The sequence below is a fragment of the Vitis riparia genome, chromosome 18 (assembly GCF_004353265.1).
Source record: "Vitis riparia cultivar Riparia Gloire de Montpellier isolate 1030 chromosome 18, EGFV_Vit.rip_1.0, whole genome shotgun sequence".
In the NCBI taxonomy this organism is placed as follows: domain Eukaryota; kingdom Viridiplantae; phylum Streptophyta; class Magnoliopsida; order Vitales; family Vitaceae; genus Vitis; species Vitis riparia.
The window spans coordinates 31961366-31982742 of record NC_048448.1 but is presented as its reverse complement, the minus strand read 5'-3'; the positions used below and the strand labels follow the sequence as shown (position 1 = coordinate 31982742).

General features: G+C 31.7%; 2 protein-coding genes and 1 pseudogene across 3 annotated transcripts; all 3 read left to right on the top strand.

The window, feature by feature from the left end:
* On the top strand, positions 1–595 carry LOC117907547 (annotated as a pseudogene).
* Positions 596–8079: 7484 nt separating this feature from the next.
* On the top strand, positions 8080–11313 carry LOC117907105 (protein NRT1/ PTR FAMILY 5.10-like). The gene is made up of 4 exons (XM_034820483.1): positions 8080–8326; positions 8392–8609; positions 9597–10144; positions 10375–11313. The coding sequence occupies exons 1-4, from the start codon at positions 8191–8193 to the stop codon at positions 11189–11191; spliced, it is 1719 nt and encodes a 572-aa protein (XP_034676374.1). The 5' UTR covers positions 8080–8190; the 3' UTR covers positions 11192–11313.
* A 5163-nt stretch (positions 11314–16476) lies between these two features.
* LOC117907106 (protein NRT1/ PTR FAMILY 5.10-like) lies at positions 16477–20318 on the top strand. 2 transcript variants are annotated; one of them, XM_034820485.1, is made up of 5 exons: positions 16477–16651; positions 16717–16934; positions 18708–19255; positions 19484–19694; positions 19824–20318. In XM_034820485.1, the coding sequence occupies exons 1-5, from the start codon at positions 16516–16518 to the stop codon at positions 20298–20300; spliced, it is 1590 nt and encodes a 529-aa protein (XP_034676376.1). In that variant the 5' UTR covers positions 16477–16515; the 3' UTR covers positions 20301–20318. The 2 variants fall into 2 exon arrangements, with proteins under 2 accessions (XP_034676376.1, XP_034676375.1); XM_034820484.1 differs by having other exon boundaries at positions 19484–20318.
* Positions 20319–21377: the final 1059 nt, after the last annotated feature.

The window sequence follows — 21377 nt, the reverse complement described above, 5'->3', positions numbered from 1 at the left end:
CCACTCAGCTTGAGGCAAAAGGCAAATGTAGTCTACCACCACCGTATGCCGCCCACCTCCGCCATGCTGATCGCCTGGCTCCGCCCCCGCCGGAGCCGTTGCCTCGTGCTCCTCCTCTGCTCTCCCATCCTCCTCCCCTTCCTCTGTGCGACTTTTCCCCTCCTCTGCGCTGCGGAGCTTTGTATCCGCCTCTGCCGCCGCCGCGGCGGCAGCCCCAAGCGATCCTCCGAAGGCAGCGGAGGGAGGCTGCGCCGCTGCGAGGAGGGCGGAGCAGGGGCGGAGGAGGAGGGGAGGGGGAGGGGGAGGGGGAGGTGGGGCTGCTGCAGCGGTACCTGGAAGATCAGATTGGGCTGGTTGGATCTGTGTATGAATGCGGCGATGAGGAAGATTTGGCAAATCATGTGGATGTTGTGATTTTTGATAGTAGAACTCCTCTCTTGACTTCTTAGAATTTTCTTTTATTTTTATTTTTATTTATTTTTCTTTTTTTTGTGTAGATGGAGATTGATGATGGAGATTTTGTGCTTTTTGTATTTTGGTATTTGGGATTTGTCTGATAAATGGAAAATTTGAGGTTTACTGCAATTTTTATTTATTCAAATTTTTATTATTTTATTTTATTTTTATTTTTGGGAAATTTCAAATTTGTAGTGAAGACAAAATGTTAGTTGAAGGCAATACGATGGAGAAAAGGTTTGAAGTGGTTTAGATTTAATTTAAATATTAATTTTAATAAAATTAGGTATATTTATCATAATATTTAAAAATAATAATATTTCCAAAACAATATAATTTTGTGTATAAATATTACTTGGCACCCAAATAGCAATATACCGAGAGGGTAAACTTATGGTAATGTAAATGACTAAATGTTGCAAATATAATTTTAGAAGTTATGAGAAATCTCTCTTTCTATATCTCTCTCTCACCCACGCCAAGATGAAATGAAGGAGGTTTACCGTATGCCACTAAGAGGAACTTGTTTATGTGTTAGTGACTTAAACTCATTTTGAACTTGGGCTACTTAATCTAATTTATCGGGTCCTAATTAATTAATTAGTTTTGTTGGACTCTAATTAATTAATTAGTTAATCAAGAAAGACCATTCATAAGCTTTTGTGTAACATTAAATATTTATCTAAATGCCTTTATGTATACATATGGATAAATAACCCCACATACCCCTTAAATGATGTGTTACTAAGGAATGTGAGCTTGAGTAAAAATCATTAGAACCCACATGAAAATACTAGTTTTCTTATAACCCAATTTTGAAGATGACTTAATATCTTACTACAAAGAGTCAAGTACATTCTAGTATCCAATTATGTTAAATTGTGATATAAAGCTTAGGTTATGACCTATTAATCATTGCATGCAAATTCCCTAGGAACTAGCTTTTGTAATTTAATAAGGTATATGATATCACTCGCTTAAAATTATTTCTCCTATTCTTAAGTCTTATATCTTTTTATTATGTGATCAATTGACATAATCTAACTGACTAAGAGCATATGTAAAATTCAACTAAAGGAATTAGTATGACTATAGATTTCATGATCACATATCCTTTAAATCACCCAAAGAGATGGATTATATCAAAACCATGAGATATCATGATGCCTATCTTAAGAATACTTATTGTCACATGCTTTAATAAATAGTGACTTAATTTATAGGAATATATGACTATCTCAAGGTTTCACCTATAGTCAAAGTCACTAAAACCTTAGTATTAATTTAATATTCTCTCAAGATTGAGAACTCATACAACAAAATAGTTCGGTAAATTCATGATTACCCGATAACTAATGTCATAACTTACTATATATAAGTATTATCAAATTTGTAATCACACATATTAATACACTTATCGTGGGAAACTTATCTTGATAACTAAGACAAGTTATCTCTTCAATTAAAAGGAAATGTAGTGTAGCCTCATATGAATTGCCTAAGTCTATAAGTTAGTTATGAACAAGTTATTAACTTGCAAGAACTTCATGTCTTGGATATTTCAAGCAACTCCTAATGCACATAAGTCATGTACAATGCAAGTGATGTAGATCTAAGTACTCAGCATATATAATGTATAAATAGAATAATAAATGGAGAATTAGAATTGTAATATAAATATTAATGAAATTCATTTATTGTTACATTATGTTATACTTTTAATTTACCTTAATACCATGAATACATAAATACAAAAGAAATTGACGGAGACCAAATACATGGAAATATGACCTAATATAAAAAATTGAGTTGTGACCATGTATAAAAACTATAGGGAATGATCTTATAGACATGAAATCAACAATGATCATACCAAATGACATGAAGAAAAATAACCACATGGATGTAGGAAGGATCACTCAAAAAAAATAAAAAATGGAGAAACAAAGTGAAATGGAATAAAATGATGAAGAACTTTAAAAGAATTATAAGGGATGCTTGAGCCTCTAACAAAGGATGTTTGTGTCTCGACTATTGAGAGTGACTTTAGATGCCACTTATAGATGTAGCCCTTGAGAATCTTGCTCTTATATTTGCGTATTCTCAATTGCTTGTTGAGTGCTTCAACACTTCATAAGATATGTCATGCAAGATTTTGACACAAAACACTCATAACCAAATAGACAACTAAAAACCCATTCAAACTAATTTCAAATCAATAAAAAATTAAATAATAATAAATTTAATATTTTCATAATTTTTGAGAATAAATTAAGGTAAAACAAATTTTCAAGTTCTTTCAATCCAAGAAAAATCTTTCATATAACTATACCTTGCATTAACACTAGCACAAGTTTGCATTTTAAGTTCAATAAGAATGTACATATAGGATGAGAAACAACTCATATTCTCTTACGATATCAATTTACCGCCAAACATCTTGTATCAATCAAACACCAAAGATTCAATCTATCATTTCTAGGAGATGACCAATTCATTATCTACAATCAATTTGATTTCCTTCCAACCTGATCTCTATTTAACACAACATTTTCAACACATACTTTTCCTTGAATCCCAATAATTTTATTGAAATTTTATTTTATTCCTTTTTAAAAGATATGGTGGCTTTCATTCATAGAAGTTACCTTTCAAGTAAGTAATTGAGAAACTTATTCTACACAGAAATATTTCTATATCCCATATTTTGCAAGTGATAAGTTTCACTCTTACCCTAATAAATAAGATTTACTATCATGGCCAAGATAACCCTTTTCCATTACATTAATGAAAGGAATCAAATAAGTATAAATCATTAGTCTACTCTTAGGATGATTTTCATGATAGAATGAAAGTTCAATATTAACAAGGTAAATCGAAGTTAAGATTTTCTTATTAACATTCTTAAGGTATGATATGAAATATTCAAATAATTCTTGACTTAATAAACTCTTCCTATTGATAGATTAAAATAATTTAAAAATATTAATTAATAAAAAAATTAATCCGATCATGATTGTCAAGATAATAAAGTTAATCTTAAGTATTTAGGATAATAATATAAGCAGTACAAAATCAACACCTATCAATTCAAAATAGTTACTTTTAGACCCTAGGACATAATCCTAAGAAACTCTCCCTGAAATTTGAGATCCTAAGTCTAAAGAACAAAACCTAAAGATTTCCTAAAAGTTTTAAACCTAAGGGCCTTTATAGGTTTTATAATAAGATAACCAACTAGCTTTTTGTGGAGATATATTATAATAAAATGACTTTTTTTTAATAAGATCCTTAATCTAAAGGACAAAACACTCTAAAGAGCAAAATACTTTCTCTAAGTCTAAGACTTAGATTTAATGAAGACAAACACACTAATAATGAAGTTTGAAAACAAAAACAAATACGAAATTAAAAATAAAAAAAAAATGAAATGACCCTAATTGACATAACACTAAAGACATGAAGTGAAATACAAAGACAAAGATTTTATTAGAACATGAAAGTTCTCAAAGATTTCCTATGAAATAAAATTTTAAAAGAATCTAAAGGAATAAAATTGAAATTCAATAGGCCTTTACCATGAAGTATAACTAGATCATTTTTTCTAATTCAAATTTGTCTAACCTTGTGAGACATGCCTATCTTCTTTTTTTCATTACCATTTTGGATATTCAAAATTTGGTTTCTAAAGAAATTTGACTCACTAACCATCCTATTCATGGGGGTTTTCTATTTGTAAAAAAAATCTTACTATAACAATTATTCTATTCACGTCTAGACCTATGATCTATGATGTAGATAATAAAGCTCTTTGAAGGTGTTTTTTTTTTTACTAGGATATGCCTCCATAGGCTTAACAAAAGTAATCCAACTACTATTAGGACAATGATTAATGTAGCACAAACATTATTTACAGTGAGATGACATCTTTTTAGAAAGAAATTCATTTAACTTTCTATTACCAAGGTGAAAAATCTCATTCTACTTATCAAGTCCTTTCTAAGAATCTTAAGTCTAAAATATAAATTTTGATTCAATCTAATGATATAATATTGAAATTCCAATAATTGTATCTTGCTAAGCAAGCACATTGTTTCAAATATTAGGGTAATATGAAGATCTTTATCTAGTTACTTATTTTTCAAATTGACATTATCATTGTAGCAATCTAAATTTTTATTAAAGGTTAATATAATAATATTTAATCTCTTAATGAAGATTGGTCATTTGGTTAGAGAATTGATTGGTTAATTAATTAAAAAAATTTATTAGTTTGTTAATGAGTTTATTAAGATAAATTAAAAGATGGTTATGAGTAGGTAGTGTTTTTTTGTAATTTTATTAGTTGTTATATAGGTTGGTAACTTAGTCAGTTACTTGTTTGAATTGAGTGGTTAATAATATAGCAAGAGTTGCTATTTTACTTGGTCATGAGGAAAGCCAATAACCACCTTGTGGTTCAATTAAAAATGAGCTAATTCAAGTGTGAGAAACTGATAATAAGAAGGACATTGAAAGTGTTTCAAAGTAAAATGGTAGCAACTTGAAGCTTCAATATTTTCTTTTGGATATAAAAAAAAATAATTGAAATGTGTGTAAGACGAGAACCATAAAAGTTTTCTTTAAGAAAATTAAAGGCTCAACTAAAGGGAAATTAGGAGAAAAGTCGAATGCTAAAACTAAAATTGTAATATTTAGTGATAATATTTTAAAGTGGTGGTTATAACATTTAGTGACAGTACTTATAGTGGCAATGTTATGGCAACCAAAATATTATCACTAAATCTTTTCGTGATAATTTTTAAACTATCCGTTGCAATTTTATTTGCAACTAAAGGCCTAATTTTTTATGGTGTAACTTATTGATGCAGTTGAACAACATAAACATGTGTTGAAAACATTGGTACAACTTCTAAGAAAAAAAAAATACATCAATCAGGGTGGCTTAGAGTGAAAGGTAAAAAGTAAGAGGGTGAATAGTCCCTAAACAAGGTCTTTAAAGAAAAAAGGATAAAGTACCTTCATGAAAGACCCAAAAACATCTTTGAGAAAATCTATATGTGGATTAATGTGGGGAGGGAGGGAAATGGAAGCATATACTTGGGTGACAGCCCCAAGATACTTTTTAATCAATATTAATTGTTATAAGTTTTGAAAATAAGTTGATCAATGGAAGTATATGATGTGAAAATTATTGATTTATATGATTATATATTGTCTTGTTGATATTGTTTGGGTTTAATTACCAATTAAATTTTAAGTTGTTTTATGTTTTGGATAGTAAGAATTTCAATGTACTTTAAGTTTACAATGCAAATAATAGAATAACTTTGTTTCAATATAATAAAAATACTTCTATAACATAATTTCACAAAATTTGATTTTCCAATTTTAATTATAAGTTGACATCTTTTACTTAATTTCTTTGAAAAAAAAGTTTTTTCCAAAAAAATTATCGAATATAAAAATTCATAAAATTTATTTTGAGTATCACCAACATAAAAAGAACAAAATCCACTATTTTTTGTTTTAAATTTTTTTAACTTTTAAAAATGGTATGTTTTACATATATAGTGAAATCTTTGCACAGCTAAAACAACATACAAGGTATATTTAAAAACTCACTATTGGACCATTTTATCTACACTTTTAAAGAAATAGAATTTTAAAATTGGAAATTGTAAAATAAAATGTTATGATATTGTTATTATTTGGAAAATATATTTAATAACAACTAAAAAAATATTGTTACTTGTACATTATATATAATTAAAATTTATAAATGTGAAAGTCAATTATTGACATATTGTATTACAAATATAAGATTATTATCCTTTAATTCACATTTCAAATTATAAAATTATGAGTTAATTCTTTGATTTTATAATTTAGTCATAGTTTTAGAAATTGAGGTATAATATTCACAGTTCAACTCAACTTAACACTTTCCACTTAACTTAAGACTTTTCCATCATGTAAAATAGAATAAATAATATTTATATCATCAATCCACCTCAACATCACAATCCCAAACAAAATCATATTTATTTCATTTGTTTGGGAGTATGGTTACTTTCATAGCAATAGTAAAAACAACGAAGTTTAAGTCATCTTAGCTCTCATTTAAGTCATTTGATTCTCCTTGCTCTAATATGATGTCACTCCCATTGCATTAATGTCTTGTTTCTCTTTTTAGAAGAACATTCAATTTATATAAATAACTTTTTTATTGTAAGTTACCAAGTGACCATAAAAAATATAATAAAAATAATGATGTATAATTTTAATTTAAAAAATATAGTTGACAAACTTTTAATAGAAAATAGTTTTTTGAAAAATTCTTTTAAAAATAGGTTATTCTTTAAAACAAATTTAAAGTGTTTTTTTTTATAGAATGTTTTGAACAACAATTGAAAATATAAAGAATATTTTGAGAACTTTTACATTATACATAAGTGTAAAGTATATTTATAAAGAATAAGTTAAAAATCTTTTATTTATTTATTTATATTTGAGTTCTCAAATTAAAATTTGTTCTTAAAAATAATTGAAAACTATTTTTAAGAATTTAAAAAATTAATTTTTACAAATTACTTTTGAAAATGTTGCAAATGGATATCATTTAGGAAGTATTATTAAAAATTATTTTCTGTTTTTAAAAAAAGAAAACTATTTTCCACATCTAAACTGAAAATATGTCTAATAACTTTTTTTTTTTGACAGAAGATACCTTTTTATGGACTCATTCCAAAAACATATTGCTTTTTGAGATTTAAATTTTATTTAAATTTTTTTTGGTCATTTTTACTTATTTTTTAGAGGTTGTTATAAAAAATAATTATACAAATAAAAAAAAGATTACAAATAAAGTTCTATAGATAAAAAGTTATTTTTAAAAATTATTTGGAGACATAAAATAGAGAACATTCCAAGTTTTTAAATAAACTTTTATTTTAAAAAAAAAATAGTAAAACCGTTTTTAAAAAATGTTTTCAAAAATTATTTTTTAAAAACTATTTTTGAAAATATTCCCTTTTTATAGCTTAGGTTATGTCAGAGAACTATTCTTAAAAACATTTATTTTAAAAATACAAAAGAAAAAAAAAACATAAAAACACGTTCTATTAGCAATTATTTCTACGATAGGTTTTTGAGAATTATTATAAAAATAAGTTTTTCTATGAGAACTTATTTGAATTATTTCTAGATGTTTTCACTTAATTTTTTAGAATCATTTAAAAAAATAATTATATAAATATTGAGAATGATTAAAGATAAAATAAGAAAGATTTATTTTTAAGAAATATTGGAAAACACAAAATCAATGGAGAAGACTTCAAATATCCTAATAAAATTTTATTCTAAAAAATATCATAAAATTATTTTTAAAATCTATCTTTTGAGTTCTATTTTTCTTTTTTATTTTATTTAATTTTTTTGAAAACTCTACCCAACAGGCCTAATATTCTCTAAGGTCATAATTCAAATATTGTGACAGAAGTGGCAGTCCAGGACCATTCATTCCTTTTTTGAGTTCCAAGTTTCAACCCAATTTCAAGTTTTCAACTACCTTGTAGACTTGGGAGTGGGGCAAAACGTCCAATCCAATTTCCACGTACAGTAAGCCGATAGCATCCAATGGCAAAAGGTCCACACAACATGATCCACTAGGCCACAACCAAACATAGTGTTATCTCCATCTCAAGCCTCCCATTCTGCGGTACTGGTTCAGCCATGGCCCACTCTGGCATCCTCCCCCACGCCCATACTCCACTTCTGGACGATACGCTCGACAGCGCCGTCGACTACAAGGGCCGTCCGGCCAGGAGATGCAGCTCTGGTCGTTGGAGATCCGCATGCTTCATCATAGGTAACCACTGCTACCTCCAAAGCAATAATCACGGAGAAATTATTTGCTTGTGTGTATGTCTACAGGTGTTGAAGTCGCTGAGAGATTTGCATACTATGGCATCGAGTCGAATCTTATAAACTACCTCACGGGTCGGCTGGGTCAGTCCATGGCCACAGCAGCCCAGAATGTGAATACGTGGTCCGGGACTGCGAGTATGCTGCCTTTGCTGGGGGCGTTTGTTGCAGATTCTTATGTGGGTCGATATCCCACCATTGTCATCGCTTCCCTTCTCTACATCCTGGTTTGTCATCTCCTTCTTTCTTCCATGACCGCATCTGTTTTGCGGTGTCTTTTTGTTGCTGTGATCATACCTAACCCAGGTCCCATTTCCTTTTACCACTGTAATGATTGATTCAAATGTCTTATGGTCTAGAAAATGAAGGTACACGGACTCTATTGTGCCAAAAGATGACCCAATAAAAGCTAATTTTATTCCTTTGTTTGTTATGAAACAAGTTTTCAATGCCGTTAAGCAGTCCCAGTTGATTCAAACTTGTAAAAGCCAGAATTCACACTTCTTTTCCCCTTGAATCAAGTGTGTCTTTTTTTTTTTTTTTTAAGATGATATATATGCACTAGAGCTAGTTTTGGTTGAATGAATGAAGTAGGTATGCTGGGTACTATTGAGTTTCAAATTTTCTAGTGCTCCAAACACTAGTTTGAGAATTCTTTGCAACCTTTTCATGGAAATATCACCTGTATTATGAGTTTATTGGCCTTCTCTTTGTTGAGATGTTTCTACCATTGGAATGGATAAAATGGATTGGTAGAGAACTTGTCTTAATCATTTGTTTTTGAGTTTCAGTTCTATCATAGAGCTTACTAGAGTTATTGAAAAGCTGGACTTATAGCAAGGAGAACTGTCAGTTCAAACCAGTCCAGCCATGAATTCACTTGGGTGATGCATGTTTAAGTAGAAAACCACTTGAAATTGTTCAACCCTATTCAACAGTAGTTTTTTCTATAGGTAGATATAGATTGTTGCTTCATTACTTAACAAGTTGTTCGGCCTCACTCAACTGGCTAGTCTGCGCTGGTTTTTCAAGGACTGACATTAATGGTAGCATGCTTAAACATGCTAGAGAGAACTTTTCCTTAGAAAGGATGCCCTGAAAATGTTAGTTTTGATGTTTGGAAATGGTTTATATGGGCTTTCTAGCATAGTATGTTAAGCTTCTGCATTGTTGAAATGATAAGTGGATTTCACTTTTGATTTTATGAATCACAGGGACTAGGCTTGTTAACGGTATCTGCTGTGCTTCCTTCTTTCAATCCTTCTCACTGCCAAACTGACAAAGAAATATCATCCTGTTCCCCTCCGATGTTACAAGTAATCCTCTTCTTTTTTGCTCTGTATCTGGTAGCTGTTGGGCAAGGTGGGCACAAGCCGTGTGTCCAAGCTTTTGGAGCTGATCAATTTGATGGAAAAAATCCAGAGGAGAGCAAAGCCAAAAGCTCATTCTTCAACTGGTGGTACTTTTGTATGAGCGGTGGTATTTTAATAAACTCCTCCATCTTGAACTACATCCAAGACAATCTCAATTGGGGTCTTGGATTCGGAATCCCCTGCACTACAATGGTGGCTGCACTGTTTGTTTTCTTGCTCGGTACCAAGACTTATCGTTATAGTGTTAAAGGGGATGAGAAGAACCCATTTCTGAAAATCGGTTGGGTCTTTGTTGCAGCAATCAAGAATTGGCATACAACAGATTCTTCTTTAACTGATGAAGAGGTAGCTCATGGAACCTGGCCTCATCAATGTTCTCACAAGTTCAAGTAAGAAAGCTTCAGTTTCTGCAATGGTATTGAAAAGGATAAAAGAAAATGCATACTTCTCAGCTAAAAGTTTATGAGTTTCAAGATCTTACCTAGGCATTTCAAACCTTTGAACATCCTATAGACCCTATTTTGAAAATGACATGCAATAATTATAAAGTAACCTTGTTCCTTTTAATGCGTACACTTCCATTGAAATTTTACTTGCAGAAACCTCTCTATTGTGACAGGTTTCTCAACAAGGCCTTGCTTGCACCAGATGGTTCAAAGGAAGATGGAAAAGTGTGTAGTGTGAGTGATGTTGAAGAAGCAAAATCAGTTCTGAGGCTGTTTCCCATCTGGGCTTCCTGCTTAGCATTTGCTATTGTGTTTGCTCAGCCACCAACTTTCTTTACCAAGCAAGGAGTTACCATGGATAGATCAATTGGTTCGGGCTTTAAGGTACCGGCTGCCTCACTTCAATGCTTCATCAGCCTCTCCATCCTTCTCTTCGTCCCCATATATGACCGCATTTTGGTTCCTACCGCAAGAGTTCTAACCAGGAAACCCTCAGGCATAACAATGCTTCAGAGGATCGGAACTGGGATGTTTCTGTCTGTCATTGCCATGGTATTTGCAGCACTAGTTGAGGTCCAACGGCTCAAAACCGCCGAACAATATGGGCTGGTCGATATACCATATGCAACCGTTCCAATGGCGGTGTGGTGGTTGATTCCCCAATATGTGATATTTGGAGTTGCTCAAGTATTCACCATGGTTGGTCTTCAAGAGTTCTTCTATGATGAGGTCCCAAATGAACTAAGGAGTGTTGGTCTCTCCCTCTACCTCAGTATCTTTGGTGTAGGGAGCTTTCTGAGCAGCTTTCTCATCTCTGTTATCAACAAAACTACTGGTGGGGATGGCCAAACTAGCTGGTTCAATGATAATCTTAACCAGGCTCATCTTGATTACTTCTATTGGCTACTTGCTGGGCTGAGTACAATAGGATTGTCCACCTACTTGTATTCTGCAAGATCTTACATTTATAATAGTACTAGTACAACATGAATGCCCTTCACCTTTATATTGTGTTTGTTTCAATTCTTGTGAATGTATTTTATATCTCAAAGTACATGCTGTTGACTTAACCACTCATCAGTGTAACTCAGCAGTAGTATTTTTATCCTCAATTGTCATGCCCCAAATCCCATTCCAAGGGCGTCACGGTCATTTCACAAAGGCTCAAAGCGGAAATGATACAAACATTCATCTTGTAATTGAAATTTACCAATTACTAAATTGATGTTCGGAGTAATAGAACAAAAATTCTAAAATCTTCAAATTTAACTTTTAAACCAACATATCAACCATAGTATTTTTGTACAAGCAATTTCAAAACTTAATCAATAACCGACAATAATTAAATTCTAATATTTAACAAATTCCAAAAGGAAAGTTTTAACAAATGTATTAATAAGTCAAATTTATCATCATAATCATCACTTCTCGCCCAAAGGAAGGGTGTCTAAAATTTAACAACAAAGGAAATGAGTTCAAAACCCAATAAAGAACATTAATATAGTTTCATGGACCAAATAGTTTCAATCATGCTTATAAATAGGAGATAATATATATTCATTTTCATAAAAACTTTTGAATTAAACATGTTAATACATTCAAAACTTTTCAACAAAACTTTCTTATATCCATTTTAAATAATTTCACATCAAAACTAAATCAAATACATCCAAAATCAATTTCCAATTTCTTGTAAGGAAACTGATTCGTTCCTAATTGGTGTCTCAGTTGATACATGTCCAGCTAGTGTCCCTTGATTTTGGTCCTCAGGGAGTAATCAACAAAATTTATAACCTATTACACCATTTACTAGGATAGCCTTAGCTAGCATAACATAGTGGCTCTAGGGTCGTTCTCTGGGAAGGGTTTTCAATTCACAACTGATACTAATTCAGAGTTAAATTGGTGCTTTTTCATTTCAAGGTTAGCTTAAGAAATAAAACACAAACTTTGGTTGAAAACGGTTTTGTTTCAAGCTAACTAAAACGAAAGTAATGGAAATTACTTATGAAGAAAAATATTCCTTGGAGGTTTGGGTTCACAGGGGAAGTTCCTTATGCAAAAACAAAACTCTGGTCATTTGGTTCATTTCCTCGCATTAGAGAATTAACATATAGTCAATCCTCTAACCGGTGTTGTACAGATGTATCCTTTAAATGGATTTCAGCTCTAATTCCCTCTCACTGATGCAACTTGCAATGGCTCGTGCCTCTCACCTAGCATTTGCCATTCAAGGTGATCTTTAACTTTGGACTTCCCTTCTCAAGCTCGCAAGAGATAACTAATGGATGTCTCATTGGAGTCCAAAAGCTTACCAAGTGTTGGCAATTCTAGAAAATCGTACCTTCAAGTCACTTCCCAAAGGCTCGTAAGAGGTAAACTAGTGCATCTCCATGGACGAAGATCACTTGTCTTACCAAGTGTTGGCTCAAGTGAATTGAAGGTGTTTTAAGTTAACTAAAAACATAGAAATCATTAAAGGATCACACTTTCTCTTCATTAATGGTTGAAACCACAAAGCTATAAATTCTTGCACTTGGAACCTTTCCCGGCAACCTTAGCTCCAAGGAACTAAAAGTCTAACCACTCATTCTCTAAGGAAACTTCCTCAGAGCTTGTTTGGCTAGTAAGAAAAAGAATGAGAAAACAACAATATATATGAAAAACAGAGCAAGTGCTCTGTAAAATATATTTTTTGCAGAATTGTACAAAGAATGTGTATGAGAACAAACTTCCCAGCCTGTTTCTAAAGAAGATTACAAACTATATATATGAGTTTATTTACCCCTTGTTCTTACTTAAAGACTAAGGAATCCTATGATAGGTGGGTTACAAGGAGAGTTTGGGGATTTAGACATCAAATATCTAAAGCAAAATATCCCAAAATGTCGGTCGCAAATATCAGGAAGTTTCAAGAGAACACTGCAGTTGTGCGTGATGGAGACTTGGTCGTCAGTATTATCAGAGTTTGCTTTTTGATTGTGGGTGGAAATGGATCCGGCAAATCGTGAGTGTCTGACGAGCCAAGTTGTCTGGGAAATCTGAATTGGCGGCTGCAGATGCTCTCCAGGTAAGCGCTATCAGATGATCCGGACATGTCTGACCGGGGAAGTTGAAACGCCTTCCTCTCCCATCCTGCGTCAGGTGCCGGATGTGAAATATCCGGATAAGGGTGGAATGTCGGCCAGACAGAATGACGACTATGAAACATCCGGAGAAGGTGAAACTTCGGCCGGACAGAATTCCTATCCCCTGGTGGAATGAGCTATGCAGCGCATTGCAAGGGGAACCGTCTGCGTGTGCAAGGTGTAGAGACCTCTCCCCCTGATGACACGGAGCGCGCATTGCTATCCGGAGCAACTCCATCCGGATTCCTCAAGAGGACACATGGCGACGCTCCCCTATCCGGACTCCCTCAGGGAGAAGCACACGGCACTCGCGAACATCATACCTCGGATGATAGCATATCCTATCCGGATATGTTGTTCGGATCATTGACTAAAGTGAGCAAACCTTGCTATGTCATTCCGACAACCTGCCACAGCTCACGTTCCGCCGCCCTCCGATGGTGTGTCCGGACGCCCTGTTCGGACATCTTTTGACATGGATTTCAAAGAACTCTTCTCAATCTCGGATTGCTTTGGTGATTAAAAAGCTATCAAAACACCAAAACTTAACACAATTTGATTAGAATTGATTGTAAGGGTCCTTAACATGCCAATTGAGTTAAAAGGCGATAACTACTACTCAAAAGTGTTTAAAAGAGTTAATTACAAACTATCAAATAACACTTAGTGAGTAGTAATCAGAAACAATGAAGACAACCATTATATTTTTATTAATTTATCTTTATGTTTCTTCTTTTTTTTTTTTTTTAAATAAATTTTTTTTTATATAAAAGTAAAGCATTTAAAAAAAAAAAAAAGTAAATTTACTTTATGTCTTTAAAAAATCATTTTTAAAGATTTTAAAATTTGAGATGGTAAAATATTTTTAATTCTTTGATTTTTTAAAATAATTACTTTCATAATGTAAAGTTGGAAGAGGTCGTGTTTGTTATATAAAAGTTATTGCCATTTTATGATCTTAAAAGTAGTGTATTATAAATATGAACAATTATGTTTTAGGGATGAATAAAGTTGATAATGAACTTTAGGTTCGAAAAAGATGCAAAATTCCACTCAAAGGTTGGTAAACATTTATAATTCCGTGAAACGATCTTAATTTTTTAAAATACCAAGTTGAATTGAAAAATAATATTCAAATTGTATAAGAAGAATTTATATTGTGTAACAGTGTTATATCATTTATGGTGCACCATACTCGTTATTTATTTATGGGACAATTGTGTTTTGGACCCAGTTGGGTCCAAAAATTAAGATTTGACACATGAAAATTATATAATTGATGGGAAGGATATAAAATGTGAAGAAACTTCAAAACTATTTTGAGTATTTTCTATCACAATATTTGACAAAATTTTTTATTTTAATTTTTTTTAATAATTATTATATTTTGAAAACTAATTTTTTTTTAAAAAATATATTCTAAAAATATATCATTTAAAAAAATAATTTTGACATATTTTTAGTTATTTTTTACATACATAATTTAAAAAAAAATATATTTTTCAAGATGTTTCATTTTTAAATAATAATAATAATAATTTATTTTTATTTTTTTGGAAAAGGATGTATTTTTTTTTTCCAAATCACTAAATTAAATTAAAATTTATGAAGGTTTACAAAATGAATAAAATTTAAATTAATGTTTTTCTACTCTCTTTTTTTATAGTTAATAAAGGTTATTTTTGGAAAGATAAAAAATCCATATCATTTTTCTCAATTTCCACATTTTGTTTAGGTTTTGAATTTAAATATTAAACTTATATGGACCAAAACTTAATTTTTGAGCCAAACTAGGTCCAAAACATAATTATCCCGATTGTTTTTTTTTTTTTTTGAAAATTTAATTTAAAAATATGTTAATTTTTTAAAAACAAATTTGAAGTGTTTTTTATAGAATGTTTTGAGCAACAGAACTTTTGAACTCTATACATGTGTAGAGAATATTTATAAAGAATAAGTTAAAAATCTAATTTTTTTTTTTAATATTTGAGTTCTCAAATTAAATTTTGTTCTTTAAAACAATAGAAAACTATTTTTAAAAATTTAAAAATTATTTTTTAAAAAATATTTTTGAAAATGTTGCAAATGGATCCTAAGAACCGAGTTGGGAACTATTGCTAAAATTATTTTTTGTTTTTAAAAATAGAAAACTATTTTTCACACTTAAAAATATGTCTGATATTTTTTTGGCAAAAAATAGTTTTTTAAGTACTTATTCAAAAAACATACTGCATTTTGAGATTTAAATTTTATTTAAATTTTTTTGTTGCTTTTACTTATTTTCTAGAGTTTGTTATAAAAAATAACCATATAAATAAAAAAAGAATAAAAATAAAGCTCTAGATAAAAAGTTATTTAAAAAAATATTTAAAGATACATAAAATAAATTGAGAACATTTCGAGTTTTTAAATAGATTTTTATTCTATAAAAAATAGCAAAACAGTTTTTAAAAAATATTTTAAAATATTATTTTTTAAAAACTATTTTCAAAAATATTCCTTTTTAGACCTTATGTTATGTCAAAAAATTATACTCAAAAATAATTTTTTTTTTAAATACAAAAGAAAAAAAGCATAAAAACATGTTTGATTAGAATTATTTGTATAATAGGTTTATGAGAATTATTATAAAAATAAGTTTTTCTATGAGAGCGTATTTTAATTATTTCTAGTTGTTTTCACTTATTTTTTAGAATCATTTAAAAAAATAATTATATAAATATTGAGAGTGAATAAAGATAAAATAAAAAAAAATTATTTTTAAGAAATATTGGAAAACACACTATCAATGGAGAAGACTTCAAATATCCTTATAAAATTTTATTATAAAAAATATCATAAAATTATTTTTGAAATTTATTTTTAAAAGCTATCTTTTGAGTTCTATTTTTCATTTTTATTTTATTTAATTTTTGTGAAAACTCTACCCAACAGACCTAATATTCTGTGAGGTAATAAATCAAATATTGTGACACAAGTCGCAGTCCAGGACCCATTCATTCCTTTTTTGGGTTCCAAGTTTCATCCCAATTTCAAGTTTTCAACTACCTTGGAGGCTTGGGAGTGGGGCAAAACGTCCAATCCAATTTCCACGTACAATAAACCAATAGCATTTATTGACAAAAGGTCAACACAACATCACATATCTCCAGCTCAAGCCTCCCATTCTGCGGTACTGGTTCAGCCATGCCCCATTCTGGCATCCTCCCCCACGCCCATACTCCACTTCTGGACGACACCCTCAACAGCGCCGTCGACTACAAGGACCGTCCGGCCAGGAGATGCAGCTCTGGCCGTTGGAGATCCGCATGCTTCATCATAGGTAACCACTGCTAACTCAAAAGCAATAATCACAGAGAAATTATTTGCTTATGTTCATGTCTACAGGTGTTGAAGTTGCTGAGAGATTTGCATTTTATGGCATAGAGTCGAATCTTATAAACTACCTCACGGGTCGGCTGGGTCAGTCCATGGCCACAGCTGCCCAGAATGTGAATACGTGGTTCGGGACTGCGAATATGCTGCCTTTGCTGGGGGCGTTTGCTGCAGATTCTTATGTGGGTCGATATCCCACCATTGTCATCGCTTCCCTTCTCTACATCCTGGTTTGTCATCCCCTTCTTTCTTCTAGATCACATTTGTTTTGCTGTGTTTTTTTGTTGCAGTGATCATACCTAACCCAGGTTCCATTTCCTTTTACCACTGTAATGATTGATTCAAATGTGCTATGGTCAGAAAATGAGGGTACAATGACTATTTTGTGCCAAAAGATGACCAATAAAAGCTACTTTCATTCCTTCGTTTGAATTGCATTTCTAATTTTTCCCCATTTTCTTTACCAATATATATATTTTGGTTTTTTCTTGCAAAAGTACCCGAATTTTTGTATATATTAGTAAATTGGGTATCTGATTCTTGATGGAGATGGAGCATTAGGTCATTGTTGGAACAATTTACAAATGGCTTTCAATAAAAGTGCAATTTGGCATCGACTTATTTGGCAACTTGGTAGAGAAGTTTGTGGTATTTGATTCTCAATTCTTCTATCATTATTGTGATTTCTGGGAGGAAAGTATCAATCTTCTCATTTTTCAAGTAGGATCAATGTTGGCACCTTCCATGTAGAGAGAACCTCCTTATTTTCAAGATTTTTCTTGGCTTGGGTTGTTATGAAACAAGTTGTCAATGCCATTAGGCAATCAGTCCCAGTTGATTCAAACTTGTAAAAGCCAGAATTCACACTTCTTTTCCCCTTGAATCAAATGTGTCTTCTTTTTTTTTTAAGATGACATATATGGACTGGAGCTAGTTTTGGCTGAATGAATGAAGTTGGTATGGTGGGTTCTATTGAGTTTGAATTTTCTAGTGCTCCAAACACTAGTTTGAGAATTCTTTGCGGCCTTTTCATAACAACATCACCTGTATCACGAGTTTATTGACCTGCCCTTTGTTGAAATGTTTCTAACACTGGAAGGAATAGAATGGATTGGTGCAGAACTTGTCTTAAACATTTCCTTTTAAAGACAAAAACTCTGTTTTTGAGTCTCAGTTCTGTCATACTGCTTACTAGAGTTCTTCAAAGCTAGGCTTATAGCAAGGGGAACTGTCAGTTCAATCCAAACCCACCATAAAATCATCTGGGTGATGCATGTTTAAGTGGAAAACCATTTGAAATTATGAAACACTCAACAGGTTGTTCGACCCTATTCTGTTGTGGAGCATGCATGATATGCATATTGAACCCAAATCTTACAAGTTTAAGCTTTTAGGAAAATTGGTTGTTCAACATGGTATTAGAGTCAGGGTCATGGGTTTGAGTCATGGGAACGTTATGTTGGGAGAGGGATTTTTGGGGTGCAACAATTCCGTTTTTAAGCCCAAGGATGAGTCACCCAAATGATGGTTCTTAGAATAGGCCTGCAGGGTGTAATGTCGAATGCCATAAAAGGTTTAGCCTACCCTTGCTAAGCACCAATAGTCTTTAGATGAGATGGTCAAAGCTTGATCCAAGAATTGGAATCAAAGTTTGGTTTGGTGTGAGGTTGTGGGTTCGACCCACCTATCCCCAATTTGCATGTTTATTTCTCCATCTGCTATCTCCCCCCCCTCCCCCCTCCCTTTGCAGTGCTATGGTATCTCTCCTCCTAAAGGTTGATATAGATTGTTTTTCTGGCTAGTCCGCCCTGGTTTTTCAAGAACTGACATTAATGGTAGCATGCTTAAACATGCTAGAGAGAACTTTTCCTTATTAAGGATGCCCTGAAAATGTTGGTTTTGACATTTGGAAATAGTTTATGTGGGCTTTCTAGCATAGTATTTTAAGCTTCCGCAGTGTTGAAATGATAAGTGGATTTCACTTTTGATTTTATGAATCACAGGGACTAGGCTTGTTAACGGTATCTGCTGTGCTTCCTTCTTTCAATCCTTCTCACTGCCGAACTGACAAAGAAATATCATCCTGTTCCCCTCCGATGTTACAAGTAATCCTCTTCTTTTTTGCTCTGTATCTGGCAGCCGTTGGGCAAGGTGGGCACAAGCCGTGTGTCCAAGCTTTTGGAGCTGATCAATTTGATGGGCAAAATCCAGAGGAGAGCAAAGCCAAAAGCTCATTCTTCAACTGGTGGTACTTTTGTATGAATGGTGGTATTTTAATAAGTTCCTCCATCTTGAGCTACATCCAAGACAGTCTCAATTGGGGTCTTGGATTCGGAATCCCCTGCACTGCAATGGTGGGTGCACTGTTTGTTTTCTTGCTCGGTACCAAGACTTATCGTTATAGTGTTAAGGGGAATGAGAAGAACCCATTTGTGAGAATCAGTCAGGTGTTTGTTGCAGCAATCAAGAATTGGCATACAACAGATTCTTCTTTAACTGATGAAGAGGTAGCTTGTGGAACTCGGCCTCGTCAATGTTCTCACAAGCTCAAGTAAGAAAGCTTCAGTTTCTGCAATGATATTGAGAAAGATAAAAGAAAATGCATACTTCTCAGCTAAAAGTTTGTGAGTTTCAAGATCTTACCTAGGCATTTCAAACCTTTGAACCCTATAGACCCTATTTTGAAAATGACATGAAAGTATTATAAAGTAACCTTTTTCCTTTTTATGCGTACACTTCCATTGAAATTTTACTTGCAGAAACCTCTCTATTGTGATAGGTTTCTCAACAAGGCCTTGCTTGCACCAGATAGTTCAAAGGAAGATGGAAAAGTGTGTAGTGTGAGTGATGTCGAAGAAGCAAAATCAGTTCTGAGGCTGTTTCCCATCTGGGCTTCCTGCTTGGTATTTGCTATTTTGATTGCTCAGCCACCAACTTTCTTTACCAAGCAAGGAGTTACCATGGATAGATCATTTGGTTCAGGCTTTAAGGTACCGGCTGCCTCACTTCAATGCTTCATCAGCTTCTCCATCCTTCTCTTCGTCCCCATATATGACCGCATTTTGGTTCCTATAGCAAGAGTTTTAACCAGAAAACCCTCTGGCATAACAATGCTTCAGAGGATTGGAACAGGGATGTTTTTGTCTATCATTGCCATGGTATTTGCAGCACTAGTTGAGGTCCAGCGGCTCAACACTGCCGAACAATACGGGCTGGTTGATACGCCAAATGCGACCGTTCCAATGGCGGTGTGGTGGTTGATTCCCCAATATGTGATATTTGGAGTTGCTCAAGTATTCACCATGGTTGGTCTTCAAGAGTTCTTCTATGATGAGGTCCCAAATGAACTAAGGAGTGTTGGTCTCTCCCTCTACCTCAGTATCTTTGGTGTAGGGAGCTTTCTGAGCAGCTTTCTCATCTCTGTTATCAACAAAACTACTGGTGGGGATGGCCAAACTAGCTGGTTCAATGATAATCTTAACCAGGCTCATCTTGATTACTTCTATTGGCTACTTGCTGGGCTGAGTACAGTAGGATTTTCCACCTACTTGTATTCTGCAAGATCTTACATTTATAATAGTACTAGTACAGCATGAATGCCCTTCAGCTTAACATTGTGCACCATACTTTTTTTTTCCTGCGAGCTTTTAATTCCCTGGTTATTGATTTTTTTAAAAATATTTAAAAATAAATAAAATAAAAAGATAAATTAAACTTGGAAAATGTTAAATCTTGATTTAAAAAGTTTATTTCAATATATAATTTTTAATTATTTTTCAATACAAAATTTAAAATAAAAATATTTAAAATTATTTTTTAAAATCATTTCAACATGATTTTTTTTTTTATTTCATATAATAACAAAATATATATTTCTATAATATGGAAGTTCTAAAATATATACAAAAATTATAAAAGAAAACTCTACCTTTCAAACATATGAAAATTACATTTTAGAAATGTTATTATTAATATTAAATTTTAATGAAAATTAGGATAATTACTTTCGACAACTTTGTTAAAATGTTATATTATTATTAATAAAACAGAATAGGAAAATAAAACTAAAAATAAATTTAAATTATAGAAAATATTGGTTTTTAATTAATTTATTCAATTATAAAATATAAAAATTAATTTAAATTTTAAAAATTTAAAAAGTAAAAAGAGATAACTCAAAATTCTATTAATATATCCATTTTGCTTTCCTTTTTCAAATTTTTTTTTTTCTAATATATTGTTTATATAAGATTTTTTTTTTATGATACTTTTAAATAAAAGATAATATTAATGAAAGGAGTTATATCTCAAAATTTAATAAAAAAAGTGTTAATTTAATTATTTCTAAATACTATTTTTTTCTTATGATTTTTTAATACAAATATATATTTTTTATTTTCATTATTTTTTTTTAAATTTTTGATACAATCTAGAAAGTTAAAATAGATTATATTGATAGTATTAATATGTTAAAAAAATTTATGCTTATTTTTAAATTATAAAATAGGAAAAGGTTTTTATTACACTATTATTCCAATTTTTGTATTAGTAAAATATAAATATAAGAAAATGATTATAATAATAAAAATAATATGAAAAATAAGAAAATAATTATTATAATAACTATAATAATCTTATGAAAAGAGAAATAAGAAAATATTTAAAAAAATTTA